This window comes from Pelodiscus sinensis, chromosome 1 (assembly GCF_049634645.1).
Source record: "Pelodiscus sinensis isolate JC-2024 chromosome 1, ASM4963464v1, whole genome shotgun sequence".
Lineage (NCBI taxonomy): Eukaryota > Metazoa > Chordata > Testudines > Trionychidae > Pelodiscus > Pelodiscus sinensis.
In genome coordinates, this window is record NC_134711.1 from 117,682,072 (window position 1) to 117,696,009 (window position 13,938).

The window sequence follows — 13,938 nt, forward strand, 5'->3', positions numbered from 1 at the left end:
ACATTTGGAAATTTGAAAATTACATGCTAACCATGAAATTATCATGACCATGTTTACATTCAATTCTGTAAATAATAAAACATTGTAACATTCTTGTCTTCAACTTGTAAGGACTATTATAATCAGCAGAAAGTTTAATTTTAAACCTGTTTAAATATGAAACATTTTCAGTGTTCTTTTTAAAACTGCTAGTTGTTTATATTGGTAAGGATCTGTACCTTCTGTACTGTCGCAGTCACACTGTGTAGCAGTCTCCTTGAACTCTGAATGAGCAGACTATCTATATGTGTGTGCATTGCTGGGATTACTGTGACTAGATTGTTTTAAAATAGGAAAAAGTAAGTGGTTTGTTCTAGCTAATGCTGGTTAGCACTAAACCCTTAACATGTAGATAATGTAGGATTATTTTACTAGCAGACTGCTTGCCTTCGTTAGAGCTGGTAGTGTGTGTAAACTGATTATTTATTTGAACTGTTGCCAATCTTTACATTTTATTTGCATTGCTTATGATTTCCAAACAGACTGAGTTGTACTTTATTCTGGCCAGGTTATTCCTAGAATATCTTTTGTAATTTGTAGTGTGTTGCTGATGTATAAACTGTTAGCCTTAGGGTAATGTTTTTCTTCATTAGCAGTCAAACTGTTGTCTTCCCATTGATATTTAGAACATTTTGATTAGAATTCTAAAATTAATGTCTTTTAGTTCACAGCTAGCATGTTATATCAGTAACAGCCACCATCTGTTTTAAGTATTTAGAACGGGTCTGGGCAAAGTATGGCCCATGGGCTGGATCCGGCCTGCGGAGGCAGTGGGGAGCCCCAGTAAGGCTTCCCTGCTAGCCCCGCACACCATTCAGAAATGCTGCAGGGCGCTTTCTCTTTGAGTCCAGAGGGAAGGGGGGGAGATTCAGACATTACTCCTGCCCCAGCACAATCCCATTGGTGGTTTCTGGCCAGAAACTGGCCAGTGGGTGCTGCCTGTTTGAATAAGAGGCAGCCATGAAGCAAAGCCCCCCTCCTCTCCTGCTCAGTTACTCACGCAAGCACATGGTCCTAGCAGGTAGATACATTTTAAGCTGTACAAGCCTTTAGCTCGGCAGGCAGGCTGGTTTGGCTGCTGGCTGGTAAGACTCCTGGCCAGCGCTTGCTCTCCTAACCCCAGCCCTTCCCTTCCCCAACCTTCTGCCCCCCACTTCTGCCCTGCTACTCCTCATTCACCTTTTTCCCCCTCCCACATCTGGCACCCCAATCTCCTGCTGAGATCACAATCCCTTCCTACTATAGGTCACATCTGAAAACCCTGCACCCCAGTCCCTTGTCCTAGGTCACAACTGCCTCCTTCACTCAAACTCCCTTCCAGACTTCATCCTCTCTCCTGTACCCCAATCCCTCACCCCAAGCTCCCTTCTGCACCCAGCCTCCATCGCAGACTCCTCACCCCCTCCATTAATACCATGGAAGAGTGTAGCCCTCGACCACTTTCCAAAATCTTGGAGTGGCTCCTCCTCCCCCCCCCCCAGCAGAAACGATTGCCCACTCCTGATTTAGAAGATGCCGATCACTTAGATACCAAAGTGTCCAGTTAAAAGCTGCTTAAGTGGCATTTATCTGAGATGAAGATGAAGAGCAGGTGCAGTAGGAGCTATCAAAATGTAAAGGTAGGGTAAGGCAATAATAGAAACCATTTTTTAAGTATAAAGCTGGAGAAGAGGATGCACTATTAGGCAGCCCAATCAGGGCTGAACCCTGGCTAAATTTTGAATTTAAAGATTATATTTTATTTCAGGATATGATTCTTACAGCATCTCTTATTGGTTCTAGAACTCCTTAAGGGAATACTTGCCTATTGAGTTCGGTCTTGTGTATATCAACTCAACTAATCTACTAGTTGATGGATTTTCCATCAACTAGTTGATTAGTCGAGAAGCGGAAGAGCTGCAGTGGGGTTAGTTCATGGTCCTATTGGCTCTTAATACGTTTAAAAGGCTAAAGTGCAGCAGGAGATACCCAGCACTAGCCGGGACAGCTGATTCCCAGCTTGCGCAGGGTCCCACCCCTCTGTGCACCAGCCTTTTAAATGTATTAAGAGCCAACACTTAATCCATTAAAAAGGCTGGTGCAGCAGGGGGAACGGGACCAGCACGAGCCAAGCTCTTAATACATTTAAAAAGCAGAGGCGCAGCGTCTGTGACTGGCCATGAGCCAGGAATCCGCTGATTCCTTGCTCGTACCTGGTCCCCACTACTCCCCTTCTCGCTGCAGAGATGGTGCTGGAAGGATCCAGCTTTTAAGCTGGCTCCCCCGAGCACCGGCTCCTGCTCCTTGCCCTTGATGCCTCTGGCGGAGAAAGGGAGGGAAGCAATTAGTTGAGGGACTAGTTGACTATCCGAGAAGCTTTTATTGGATAGTTGACTTGTCGCTTACATCCCTAATCCCTATTAAAAGTTGCCAAAATTTTAGAGGAGCAAAGCTGCAGCGGGGAGTAGCTGAGGGACCCAGCAGGAGCCGGGACTGAACCAGTCAGCCTGCCGACCAACCCGCTAAAAAATTTACTCGGGAGGAGGGAGTATGTTTTGCATGTAGCCAGTAGCATTAACTGATAAGCATCCGTTTATCAGTTAATCGTTTGACTGGATACATTATTACATCCCTAGACAACACTACTGAAGTGTTTGAGCTAAGAGCATAGTGGTTCCCATAAAGCATGAGACTCTGAAACTGAGCATTTCCTGCTCCATCATCATATGGCAACTGTAACAGTAACCCATTTCTTTAAACCGATATGTGAATTTCAAGGCCGTATTCACCAGTGTGCTTTCACTGCTTTGTGTTACCCTGGTAATGCAAAGTAAAAGTAAACCCTCTGTAAATGGCTGTTGGATTCTGGCTGCTTTGCACTGCATTAGTGTATTGGGGATGAGGGATTCAGTAAGCAGGCTGCCCTGGGGAGAGAGGACTTGCCCAGCTTTCTCTCACCATAACAGCTTGGAGCACCTCTCTATGGCCACTGCAGCTGAGAAAGGAGTGCATGTCCCCCCAACTGGGGCAGGTCCAGATTCGTCTGCCCTCCCCAGCCAGAGTGAGGAATGGAGCAAACTGTTCAATTTCCCCTCACTCTCTGATGGAGAGCAGGCAGCAGTATTCCATGTACAAATCAGGGACAGTGGGAGCTGCAGCCCCTCCACCCCCTTACAGGGCACCTAGGGAGTTGGAGGCTGCCCTAGAAAGGGGGGCAAGGAGGAATGCTTCCAGATAGCCCCTTTCACCAACCTGGTGATTCTGTCTCTTTTCTGTATAGTTTTGTACGTCCCGGAACACTGCTGGGGAAGACACACTTCTTCCCCTCTCACACAACCAAACCCTGGCTTTGCTTTAAGTTATGATAAGAGGAAGTTGCATATTAAATGTGCTGGTCTTAGCTCTTACCATTTAGGAGGCATTCTTGAACAAATAGACAGACTTGGTTGCTCACAAACAAACTCTTGCAAGTTTATAGTACAGGTTGAACCTTTCTAGTCCAGCACACTCTGGTCTGGCAACCAGAAAATTTGCCAGACCACAGGTGGTCAATACTTCCACTGTTTACTGGGCTCTTAGAAGACATTTAGTGGTAAATTAAAGTTAAATAACAGCACAGAACATTGAGAGCCAGAACTGATGGCTGTAAACAAACTTTATGGGATCGTAGGAAGCTTAGACATACCCATGAGTGGACATCCAGCTAACTAAAATAATGTGGGACCATATTTACCATCTACAGGTTTAAAACTCTCTAATCTGGCACCCTCAAGACCTGTACTGTCTGGTCTGGCCTTCTGAATAATCTTAACCTGTCAACCAAAAATGGCAACATTTGATACAGGCCAGTCACTAGCCAATATTTTTATGGCACGTGATAGCTTAAACATAGGAAGCAGCCAGCCTATTTTCCCTCATAAAGATGTTGGAAAACTCTTATCAATGGAGTTCTGGACATGGGCTTCAAGCACAATTTGATGACCAAAGTATTTCCAACACTTTCCTGTTTATTCTTGTGAATAAACCTGGATGAATGCTCAAATGGAGAAAAATTGGTTTTCCTTCCCTTATGGACTCTGCTCTTATGAATATAGAAAGTTTGGGTTTCATTGGCCAAATGAGGGGAAGGTATTCTAATCATCTGCCCACCATCTATACAAATTTTCTGGTTAGAATTTTTCAGACACCTTGATAGATCCAAAGTACAGTTTCTTCCTAACCATCACAGCATAAGAGTTTTGTAAATAATCTTTTTTGCAGTCATTACAGTTCAACCTGAGATTTCCATCATTGGCACTGTAGTTTTCTTCCCTCTTGCTTCAGTTGTTGTAGGCCGTCTTTATACTATGCTAATCTGTGAGGCCAAAACAAGTAGAGAAGATGCCTAGGGTGCACTATATCCATAATTATTTTTAACAGTTCCTGTTTGTCTTCTAACCAGGTTACAAATATAGGAAGTTAGCACCTATAGAGAAGTACAGTAAACTTCCAATAATCAGGCACCTTTGGGACCCAGGGGGTGCTGGATTATCGGATATGCTGGAGTATCAGGAGGTACTCTGGAAGGGGGGGCTGTGAGTGGGTTGGAAGGGAACGGCGCGGCGTGAGGCGAACCCTCTGCCGTTATGCAGAGAGGCGGGGGAAGCCCTGTGCAGCCGCTGGCAACAGGCCAGCTGGGGCTCCAAGTGGCAGCGGCGACTTGGGGAAGCGGCGGGGCAGAGTAGCTGGGGTGCTGCCACGTTGGTCCCGCAGCACCCCAGCTGCTCTGCCCCACGGCTTCCCCAAGTCCTCCCCTGCTGAAACTGGTGAGCGGCGGACTTGGGGAAATGGCGGGCAGAGCAGCTGGGGTGCTGCCCGGTTGGTCCTGCAGCGCCGCCCCTCACTCCCCTGCTCGGTGCCCGGCAGCACCCCAGCTGCTCTGCTCCACAGCTTCCCCAAGTCTGCTGCTCGTCAGTTTCAATAGTGGCATGGAGCAGAGCAGCTGGGGTTCTGCCGGGCGCCAAGCAGGGGGTTGAGGGGCAGCGCTGCGGGACCAACCCGGCAGAACCTCAGCTGCTCTGCTCTGTGCCTCTTCCCCAAGTCTGCCACTGGTCAGTTTCAGCAGCGGCAGCAGCGGACTTGGGAAGCAGTGCGAAGCAGCTCCAATTGCCCAGCTGGCCGGAGCACTTCCAGATTCCAGTTGGTGCCGGACTATTGGGAGTGCCGGACCACTGGATGCCGGACAATTGGAGTTTTACTGTAGTGTGTTATGGATAGTCAAGAAGTCTAGAATTTAATAAGCTAATTTGTCAGTGTGTTGTCTGTGTTGGTAGGGGAGTTGCTATGTTTTGCTTCTTTCTGTTTTAGACATCTACTGTATCTGTGTGAGACCCTTGAATAGTCTTCCTCTCCAACTTTTTTTCATTGTTTTCACATCCTGAAGTGTTGCATCCATCAGAATTTTAGACTAGACTAAGTGATCTTACCAGATATTCTTAAAGCTGCTTTTTAATTGGTTGAAGTTGCTGTTCTGTAAAACTCCTCTCTAAAGAAAGTTGAATTTCTTGTTTAAGCAGCACTTGAGGCTTAGGAATCCAGCCTGATCTCCTATGATGATGCAGAGCACTACCACAAAACCATGAGTTCAGAGCAGAATATTTTGTCTTTTGTGTGTAAGCTTTTTAAATGAGTTTTTTAAATTTTCTCGGTTTTTTTCATTTGCTGATATGCTTACACTGGTTTTGCAATTTTAGCCTATTACAGGTTGTTTGGGTCTTTCAGTTACAGAAATTGGATAAAGTAATTTTATCATGAGAAGCAATGTTTTCATCCCCACACATTTTGCTTTGGTGATAGAATGAAATTTTCAAACCAGAGGAGGATTAAAAAGTCTGTCTCTAAAGATTAGATTCCTCTTATTCTATAGTAGGTTCAGTTCATGTTTACCCTCTGTGTATGTAGATGGGTAGGGCCGGGAGTTTTGGGCCCTATCAACATCTGGAGAGTGGCTAGTAATTAAACATTTTTAGATTTACAGTAGACAGTCCTTGTTGTACATAGGGTATCCGAGGGTCAGAAAAGATCATAAGATCTGTTCTTGGGCTTGAGAGCAGCAGAGTTCCTGTCAACAAAACAGATTTTTTTCCTGAAAATGCACACTGCAAAATATACTATTACGTTGTATTGGAAATTCTTTCCAGTACCAGAGCAACAGGTGAGCTAATTTCTCTCATCAGTGGAAAAAAGAGTGATCATGGTTTAATCTGGACCATACTCTGAGGGGTGTATCTAGACTGGCAAAATCTTTCCAGCTGTCTAAACTGGCCACGAGAATTTGCGCAAGAACACCGACGATCTAATGTAAGATTGTCAGTGTTCTTGCGCAAGAACTCTGATGCTCCTGCTCGGGAAAAAGCCCTCTTGCGCAAGTGTTCTTGCGCAAGAGGGCCAGTGGAGACAGGCACAGGAATTTTTTGCATAAGAAAGCCCCAATGGCGAAAATGGCCGCTGGAGCTTTCTTGCGCAAAACCGCGTCTATACTGGGCACAGATGCTTTTGTGCAAAAGCAAATCTTTGGCAAGTGCCTTTCCGCAAATCTAGATGCTCTTTTGCGGAAATACTTTTCACGAAAAAACTTTTCCGTTAAAAGTATTTCCACAAAATCATGCCAGTCTAGATGCAGCCGAAATGTAGGATCTCTTTCCCCAAACCTCTACTCTTCATTTTTCAAGTGTAGTTAAGAATATTTGACAAAAAAAGAGTTCTGAGAGGTGGAGGTAAGGGAGTTCAAGTTATAGAGTAGAAGGGAGTCAATCTGTCCGCTCCATTAATTTTGGGGTTACAATAGCCCTGCTGTACTGTTCTTCAGTCCCTGCTTCACAAAGTACAGTATATGGTGATGGTTCTATACAATGAAAGATCCAAAGTTTGAATTTGAAATATATAGATACTCTCCCAATCCTAAACTCCACTCTGAGACATCAACAAGAAATGCCACACTCAGTATATTGTGAAAATCCTTCACAAATGTCTTTCTCCTTTCTTAATGCCGACGTTCTAAATTTTCATAATTAGATTTCAGTGTTAACACACAATTGAAATCAACTGTAGCAGTTCATATTTCACAGAGCTGTTATTTCAGATGATCTGCAGACACTGGCAGTTTACATTATCTGCATCAGTTTACATTCAGTTGATATTTTGATGGCTATACTTGTAATTTATGGATTTACAGACTCTTAAAAAAATAAGTTTAAATTCTCCTGTGCAAGATGAGAGTTCTCAGAAAATAGTTCTGACTCACTGAGCCCCTGAAAGTTGGCCTAATTTACCATTGGAAAAAAATACAAGTTCCATGCAGAGAAGATGCTGAGAATCTAGACTCTGGAAATATATTCCCCCTTGCCACCCAGAACAGTATAACTATATAAGTTCTGCTCTGTCTAGGAGTCACCATCCAGAGAGATGGGAGATAGATAGGATTTTGTCCTGTGGCTATATACAGACTAATAGAGAACAAACTTGCATTCTTAAAAAAAAAAACCACACACACAATAAAAACTGACTGCAATTGGAACTGATTAGAAAGAATATTTGGGGTTCAAGAAAATAGCTTTAGAACACAGTTGTGATGCATTTGTTTGCATTTTCCAAAACTGTTCAATAAACAGTAAGTTTTAGACTTTTCAGTTGGAGCAGGATTTAGTTTGCACTGTATCTCTGAAGAATACCTTCTCATTTACATAATTTGTCAAATCTTTCAGCTCTAGAAAAAATATGCTAATATTTTCACTTTGATGGAGGCATCATGCTGATGTTGAAACATTAATACAGACATGTTCTTTAATTAAATATTCACAAATCTGGTTAACAATAAAGAGCAATTAACAGGAATAGAAATTTTGCAAACCTTTTGCTTAAAGTTTTAGAAAACCCTTGCTAAACTATTTAATAGGTTTGCTAGAAAAGCTTGTGATTGAGTGCTATGTATGCTTGCCTTTGCTTTCACCTAGAATTCAGGGCCATTACTTTCTGTAACCATTTCAGTGAGCTGCCATAGTTTTCAGTCTGTACTGTCACCTGATCCAAGCATGCGCCAAAAAACCCACCGTTTCTGGCTACTGTCTGCTGAACTGCTTTGCGAACCCTTAGTTCTTTAAGCTTTTGCTTTAGCCAAAAACAAAACAGACACCCTTTTGGAGTGTACTGGACACATGCCATCCTGCTTCCCCTAACTCCTTTAATGTTTATGTAAATCCTTAGCTTTACTAAACTTGTAAATGCTATAATGGCATCCCCATGTGGAATTGTGTGGCTCATGTGTCAAAATAAAAGGCTGCTTGTGGTGAATATATTTGTCCAAAAATATGAATGCCTACACATTGCACTGCATTCAGTGTTTTGTATCAATTACTATTCTGATGTTGTGGTGTCTGACTTTAACTGTATAAAATCATTTTGAATTTTAATATGCAAAGGTAAGTTTGTGTGTACTAAATGCTAATGCACAGTGTTCTATGTTAATGTAGAGTTTTATATATTCACATATATATAAATTATCTTGATTCACAATATCTTACCACATTTGGGAAAAAATAGCCCTGCTTTTAAAAGACATAAGAAGGTCTCTTCACTCCTATGCATTTATTGGCAAATATGGCTCCTGTGGGATTTCTTTTTAATCTTGTGTAATGACAATTGGTTGACCATTTATCAGTGGTATTGGGCCTAGTCCTGTTTCCCATTGTAATGGGGAAAACAGTTTTTTACTTTAATGGGAGTGGGATCAGGCCCATAATATTACTGTGGATTAATAATGCTTTTACTTTTCATTTTACTATTCCTGATATATTGGCCAAAATATGAGGAAAGAATGAGGGGTAAAGTGTTGTCTGAGCAGCCTACGGCTAAAAGAAATAGCAGTGAGTCTCTTAGGTGCTATGACTACACCCTCCCTCATATAATATACATTGTTTTAGTGTGAAGTGAGTTGTAAAATGGTTTTCTAATTTTTTAGGAAGCTCACTCCTAGAGTTTGTAGTCCTCATACCCAAAATCTCAGTGGGGGGAAATATGTGGTACCATTGTGGGGAACCATTGTTGGTTCTGCTGTTTTTCTCTGTCCACTTGTTTCTCTTTGTTTTACTACCTCCCTATCCTTGTTTGAGTTGCATTTCTGGTTGCATTTGTATTGCTCTTTCTTCTCTCACCTTTTTCTTTCCCTGTTTGTTTTTCTCCTAACAGTTCAATATTTTCTCACTCCCTTCCCCCTTTTTGTTGCACTTTTTTTGGTCTGTGAACCAGCAGCAGCAACTGTTGCCCAACTGTAACACTTTCCATAATTAATCTTGCACTGGGAAACTGATAAGCATTGTAGTAGATCCTTTTGTATCAAGCTCTTTATGCACAGCTGCAAAAAAGGAGCATACTAAGATAATGAGATTCTAGTCCCTTTTTGTTGTTGCAAATGTTTCTCTGCACGAAGCCATAATGTAGTAGAGGACTGTTTCAACAAATGAGTCTAGATAGATACCTGTTGCCCATTCTAACTAATTAGGAAGTATGCTGAGTAGCTAATGTAAATGCCACTTCTCTTGTTACACATAACAGCATTAGCAAACTTAGTTATGTAATAGACATACACATTAATGTTTGAATTATTTATCTTGATTGGGTTTAGGTAGAGGAGTCCCTCCTGAGATTTTACTTTCTGGACCTGCCTCACTGAGAATATCCCACAGCTCTGAGAGAGTTAGGGATGACACACTTCAGAATATCCTTGCCGCTCTTTCTTCTACATCTGCCTCCCCTTTGGCTGGCATTTGTAGTTTTCTCCCTAGAATTTGAAAGGACTACCTCTGTAGTGTTCCCAGTTTCTAGCAGGTGAAAAGCATGGGACCTGAATGAGGGTTTGAGTGCAGATTCTCAGTGCGGGCTGGGTTTCCTGTGTTCAAGTATGTAGTCAAAATAGCTTTTAATGACCTAATGCTCCCATTAATGAAAGCATAAAAAGCTTACATTAATGTTGCTTTAAATGTATAACCAATTTATTCACTTCTGCAGTTAAGAGAAATACACAAATCACACACAGTGCATGGGTTTTTATTACTAAACACGGTGCTACGTCTAGACTGGCATGATTTTCCGCAAATGCTTTTAACGGAAAAGTTTTTCCGTTAAAAGCATTTGCAGAAAAGAGCGTCTAGATTGGCACGGACGCTTTTCCGCAAAAGCGCTTTTTGCGGAAAAGCGTCCGTGCCAGTCTAGACGCGGTTTTGCGCAAGAAAGCCCCGATTGCCATTTTCGCGATCGGGGCTTTTTTGCGCAAAACAATACCATGTTGTTTACACTGGTCCTCTTGTGGAAAAACTTGCCAGTCTAGATGCAGCCAGTGTAAACTGGCTAACATGGCAGTTGTTTTATGGTTAAGTTAGTGCAAGTAACAAATTCCTTTAGAGTGTGAATTGCAATTCTCACTGTAGTGAATTCCTATGAAGAGTGACGTGTGTGTATAATTAAAATATATACACATGCATATTTCACTGAGTTTTTTAGTTAATTTTGTGCTGTTTAATATATTTCTTTCCTCCAATAAAGCTTGCAGAGTTGTTAGAATGTCATCGATGCAAGAGTTAAAGATCAGGACTAGCTGGAGAGAGCACAATGTAAAACCTCAGTAAAATACATTGTATTTCCCCACAAATATCCTTGTAAGCTTTTGATTGATAGAAGGAATAATTGCTAGTTTCTATTTTAGAGATGCAGAAATACTTTTAAAACAAAAGCTGAAGTGTATTTTCAAATAAATATATTTTGCAAGTAGTATTTTGGATCTAATTCACAAATTTCCAAGCAGCTGCTTTTTAAAGTTTGTGAGTTTGTTGAAATTTAGCCCAGTCATGGAATTAATATGTTGTGTGTGGCTCCTGTACATTATATATACTGATATTCATCATGCTGCACTTGTGGTAAAATGTTTACATGGCTGGTTCCCAGTATGACTCACATTTTGGAATAGGTGTTTTGAGCCCTAATTTTCCAAATAAATCTGTACAGGCATGTGCTTGTGCCTATGCAAAGTCCTCTTTCAGTGGGACTCTGAAATCATAAGGGTCCATCCATGTAGGCAGATCCCTGTGCAGCATGCCCTAATACCGTAATAAATGTGTTAGTATTTAACATGTCTACCTCTCTGAGATCTATGTATTAGTGATTTATTAACTATATTTTATCAAAAATTTAAACAACTTTTAAATATAAGTACTGCAGATATATGAATGTACTCTTGAAAGAACAGACACACCAGAACTACTGATTCTACAGTTGGAGGATCTGCAGGATTAGAGTCTTTGTTTAAAAAGTATTTTTATAAATGAATGTTACTCAAAAGCTTTTTGGTAGCATTTAATACTGCATTTGAATGTTTAATATAAGAAGTATTCAGGAAACGTAGATGGTATTTTTAAAAATTCTTTGCCCTTACCATTTAGATAGTAAAATTACTTTGGTTAATAAGGTATGGATGCTAAACAAATAGTTTTTGAGAAATAAGAGTTTAAAACATTGGGTGACAAGTACCGAAAATGTGAGATGTGGACTGCAAAGCTGTGTTGACCTGTGACCTACTCTTTAATATGGAGATGTGGCTGTTTAAAATCTATATCAGTTTATGCAAATTAACAGCTCTCAGGCTCTTGGCAAATTAACAATATGATCTTTGAGTGGGTAAAATTTAGAGCAGAGGCTACAGTGTTTTGGTTGCTGCTGCTGTAGGGACAGCAATAAAAATACAGCTAATCCAACAAATTCTATTTCCAGTGGTGAGAAACAAGGAAGTAAATGAATCATGTTGGCCTTTTTTTCTCAAGTAGTGAGCAATACTACTTGTGTTTATTGAGTAAGACAAAATAGGTAGGGGGAAAACATTCAAAGTGGCAAGTGTATTATAACACATTAAAACAGCATTTAATAGACAGCTTAAAGTTTAATCACATTGATGTGCTACAGAATAGTTAACTGATTTATACTTTGTCTTTCAGATGAACCAGAAACACGAGATGCGTGGTGGGCAGAAATCAGACAAGAGATAAAATCCCATGCCAAGGCATTGGGTTGTCATGCTGTAGTGGGCTACAGTGAATCTACTAGCATTTGGTAAATCATGATGATTTGATTTTCTAAATGCCATAGAAAAATAATTCTGTACTATCTTCTGTAGTTTAAAAATGGGGATAGAGAATAAAATTCAGATACTGATATCATGTAGCATACCAGTTTTGAAGAGTTTACTAAAATATCTTTCATCATAGGTTTCAAACTTGGGATAAACAGCTGTGTCTTCTTATGTTTTTCAGAATTAATTCTGTAGCCTTTGTCAAAACTATTCCTTATCCTGCTACTGCTAGACTTTAAGTCTGTGTATTTTCTTTTGTCAGTTAATATTAACTTGTTTAATTCTCAATTTATCTGCCATAATGTCTGGACATTTCACATAAATATGTTGCACTTTATTGTCAAGGAATGACTGATAATTCAGAAGTAAAATAGACGTTTTTAAGGCATGGAAGCAGGGGGTCTTTCTCTAGGAATTGCCTGTAAACTGACCAAGAGGATCTTGCCTCCCAGAGCTGGAGTACTGCAGGCTGAATGCTCCTGTCCGGGATCTCTCTTTGAGAAATACTGGCCATGATTTTTGCCTTCAGTTCCACAGGGAGAAAATAATGTGTATAGTCTTTGTGACCAAAATGTAAAGGATTTTAATTTTCCACTCATGTGAAATAGTCAAATCACTTTCCCAGACAAAGATGTCAAAATGGTCATAGCTGTGGCTTCATTCCACAGTAATGTTTTCCCTAAAGTGATAAAGACAAGTAGGTCTCTCAGAGAGCAGTTAGGTTCAATTGCTGTGGCTCCAATAGCTATGCTAGGCTGCTTTCCATCCAACTGAAATACAAGGTGCCAGCTCAACAACACACTGCCAGCTAAGAAGCAGAAGTGCACTGACCTATCCCATGCTTTGAAGGGTAAGAATATCTCACCCACCTTCTGTATATAAGTGTATGGAATTCTTGTATCTACTTCCAGCTTGTCAGGTCCAGAGAAGGTCATATTTTGTTTCAGCTCCAGAAAGCAACCAGAACCAAACAAGGATATTCAGCAAGCATCAGTTATAAAGGAGAAGCAAGGAGAAGAGACACACTTAAAGAGCTGATGATTGGCATCACTTCCATAATAGCAGAGGGAGAAAATGATGGGTCACATATGTTCCCTAGACATTCAAGCACCAAGGACTCCCTTGTCTGGCTCAGCTTCAGGTGGCTTTCCTAGTTCAAGATAAACATATTAGTAATTCCACACACACTTAAAGTAGTATAATTGGGTAGGTAGGAAAGGAAATGAGATTAGAAGCAAAGCATCACGGAGATGGCTGAAATGCTATTCAGTGTGGCAGAATCGAGTATGTAAATAAAAGTTGTACATTTGAAAGGGATCCTAAACATAAGAGCTGAGTGACAGAGCAAGGCTGTAGTCTTGCAGTGGAGGTTTTCAATTGGATAACTAGAATGCTGGGATGGCTAGAATTGAAAATTTCACATATTTAGATCACCAGTGTCATGATTTCCACTTCAGTTCAACTGTTAGATCAGAGAATAAGGATATTTGAGAAGAGATTTTTTTCAGTGCTAGACTAAGTTGGAGCATTTCTATATTTTGTCCAGTTCTGTGCAACACATTTCAGGAAAGATGTGGACAAATTGGAGAAAATCCACCGAAGAGCAAGAAAATGTAGTAAAGGTCTAGAAAACATGACCTCTGAGGGAAGATTGAAAGAACTGGGTTTGTTTGTTTAGTCTGGAAAGGGGAAGATTGAGAGAGGACATAACAGCTTTTAAGCACCTAAAAGTTTGTTACAAGCAGGAGGGAGAAAAATTATTCTTCTTA

At 41.0% G+C, this 13,938-nt stretch overlaps 1 protein-coding gene and 1 long non-coding RNA gene across 12 annotated transcripts in view; one reads left to right on the top strand and one right to left on the bottom strand.

Annotated features, from left to right (window-relative positions):
* The window catches only part of C2CD5 (C2 calcium dependent domain containing 5), a 129,427-nt gene that overhangs the window by 69,283 nt on the left and 46,206 nt on the right, over positions 1 to 13,938 (top strand). For all 11 annotated transcript variants that reach the window (XM_006121265.4, XM_075898311.1, XM_025183726.2 and 8 more), the window contains one exon: positions 12,036 to 12,150. In XM_006121265.4, coding sequence (XP_006121327.2) covers positions 12,036 to 12,150 — 115 coding nt within the window. The remainder of the gene's footprint in view (positions 1 to 12,035; positions 12,151 to 13,938) is intronic.
* Positions 1 to 13,938, bottom strand: part of LOC142818490 (uncharacterized) — a 28,358-nt gene that overhangs the window by 6,211 nt on the left and 8,209 nt on the right. The window lies entirely within an intron of this gene.